General features: G+C 63.2%; 1 protein-coding gene across 1 annotated transcript in view; it reads right to left on the bottom strand.

The window, feature by feature from the left end:
* SSBP4 (single stranded DNA binding protein 4) overlaps window positions 1–1,903 on the bottom strand; it is a 14,185-nt gene that overhangs the window by 1,405 nt on the left and 10,877 nt on the right. Inside the window, exons 4-6 of the mRNA XM_010847309.1 lie at window positions 733–822; window positions 300–365; window positions 24–83 (exon numbers count right to left, since the gene is read on the bottom strand). Coding sequence (XP_010845611.1) covers window positions 24–83; window positions 300–365; window positions 733–822 — 216 coding nt within the window. The remainder of the gene's footprint in view (window positions 1–23; window positions 84–299; window positions 366–732; window positions 823–1,903) is intronic.

The raw sequence follows: 1,903 nt of genomic DNA on the forward strand, positions 1-1,903 counted from the left end.
CCCTCCCCACCTCCCTCCCTCACCTGACTCGGCATCCGCAGGGTGGGCCGGGGGCCCCCTGGGAACCGCGGTGACATGAAGGGCTGGAAGAGGTGGGCCGGGGATCAGCACCTCCCCCCACCTGCCCAGCCCTCAAAACTACCCGGTTCCTGCTGCCGCCGGGCCCCCAGCCTTCCTCCAGCACCACCCAGCATACCTCAGCCCGCGGTGCTTGGGTGTGTGGAGCTCAGCGGTACGCGCCCAGGGGCCCTGGGGAGGGGTGTGCGTGCGCGAAGGGGCGGGGCGTTACAGGTCCTTACCTGAACATGAGGCCCCATCATGGGGGCGTTGGGATTGTGGGGGGAAGGCTGGGAGCCGGGGGGGCCCTAGGAGGACAGAACCAGGCGGGTTGGGAGGAGCGAGGTCACGCGAAGTTCCACGGTTTCCTGTGGCTCTGCTGAGCCTGGCAGGGCAAGGGCGGGGACGCCGTGGAGGCAGGAGAAGGGGCCAGCTAGCCCCCTCTACGGGACCCTAAAGGTAGGGTTATGGGCAGGACCCCTGGCTCAGAGAGCCAGGCTTTGTGGCCCTAAGCACCCTGACACAGAAGCAGTCCTAACGCAGAGCCCCCGCCCTCCTTGGCACTGGGGCCCAGGCAGCTCCGCCCCTCTCTCTGGCCCTACCACGGACCGCACAGTACATACCCACCCTGTCACTGCCCACCCAGGGAGACAGGGGTGCCAGCCCTGGCTGTACCTGGAAGAAGCCGGGTGCCATGGGGCCTGATGCCATTGCATCACTGGGGGCCATGCTCCCCATCACCGGGCTTGGGGCCGCTGCAACACTCTGCAGGAGCGGGAGAGATGGCAAGACTCAAGTCAGGTCCCTTTCTGAACCAGTTTCTTCTCTTCTCCCCAGATAGCCAGCCCCACAGAACAAGGAACCCAAGCCATCTAACTACTCAAGCATGGAAGGAGGGGGGCTAACACTGAAGAAAGAGTCCTTGTTCCCCCCCAGGCTTAGCAGCCCCATATGCTGAGTGGCTCTAAGCAAGGGCTCTGCCTCTGTGCTGCACTCATGACCTGCAGGTGATCAGGGCCCCGACCTGCTGAGACCCCAGACTAGGGAGGAGGCCAGGGACCCCAGCCCCCCGAGAGTCTCCACCCTGAGGATTCTAGGGGTCTGAAAATGCCATCTGCCGAGAACTCCAGTGTGTGCTTCATCCTTCTAGCACAGGCTTGTTCTTTTGGTCTGAATCCAACTTCAGATGGGTGGGGGCACAGTCCCCCACTTCCAGCCCATCTCAACCAGCCCTGAATCCTTCTGGCTGGCAAGGCAGCTTAGCTGGGCCCCCAAGACCCCTCAAATCAACAACAAAAATCAATAGGCAGCTTGGAAATGAACCTCCCTCCCAGAGGGTTCCTTCTTAGAGCAACTGTACAGACCACTCCCCTCCTTCTCCAGGAAGGAGGGAGAAGGAAGAGCAGCACTCCACAGTGCCTGTCTAGGCCCCACCACCACCACCCATCTCTCTTCAGATGGAGGAGGGGACAAGAGTGGGAGCCTGAGAAGGGAGTTCTCCTGTCTGCCAAGGGTGGGGATGCTGGTGGCAGGCCCAGAGTTGGCAGGGGGACAGGCTGACAGGCCACTTCCTCTGGCTGGTTCCAAGTCCCAGGCTTGCCTGCCTTTGGGGCCCACAGAGCAGGGGGAGGGGGCAGAAAGAGGCCTAGTCTTCAGGGCAGAGGAGATCCATCAAAGGACAGGGAAGGGGGAGGACGCTGCAGGCACTCAGAGCGCTTCTCCTGAGGCCCCTTGACGCGTGTTTCTCCCTGGCCGGAGGGAAACAGCTCTGGGCCCTGCGTCTGTCTACCCTCCCCAGCCCACAGGGAGGGCAGCCGCACTCCCCCCCACCCCCGCCCCCTTCTGA

Source organism: Bison bison, unplaced genomic scaffold (assembly GCF_000754665.1).
Source record: "Bison bison bison isolate TAMUID 2011002044 unplaced genomic scaffold, Bison_UMD1.0 scf7180017864248, whole genome shotgun sequence".
NCBI lineage: Eukaryota > Metazoa > Chordata > Mammalia > Artiodactyla > Bovidae > Bison > Bison bison.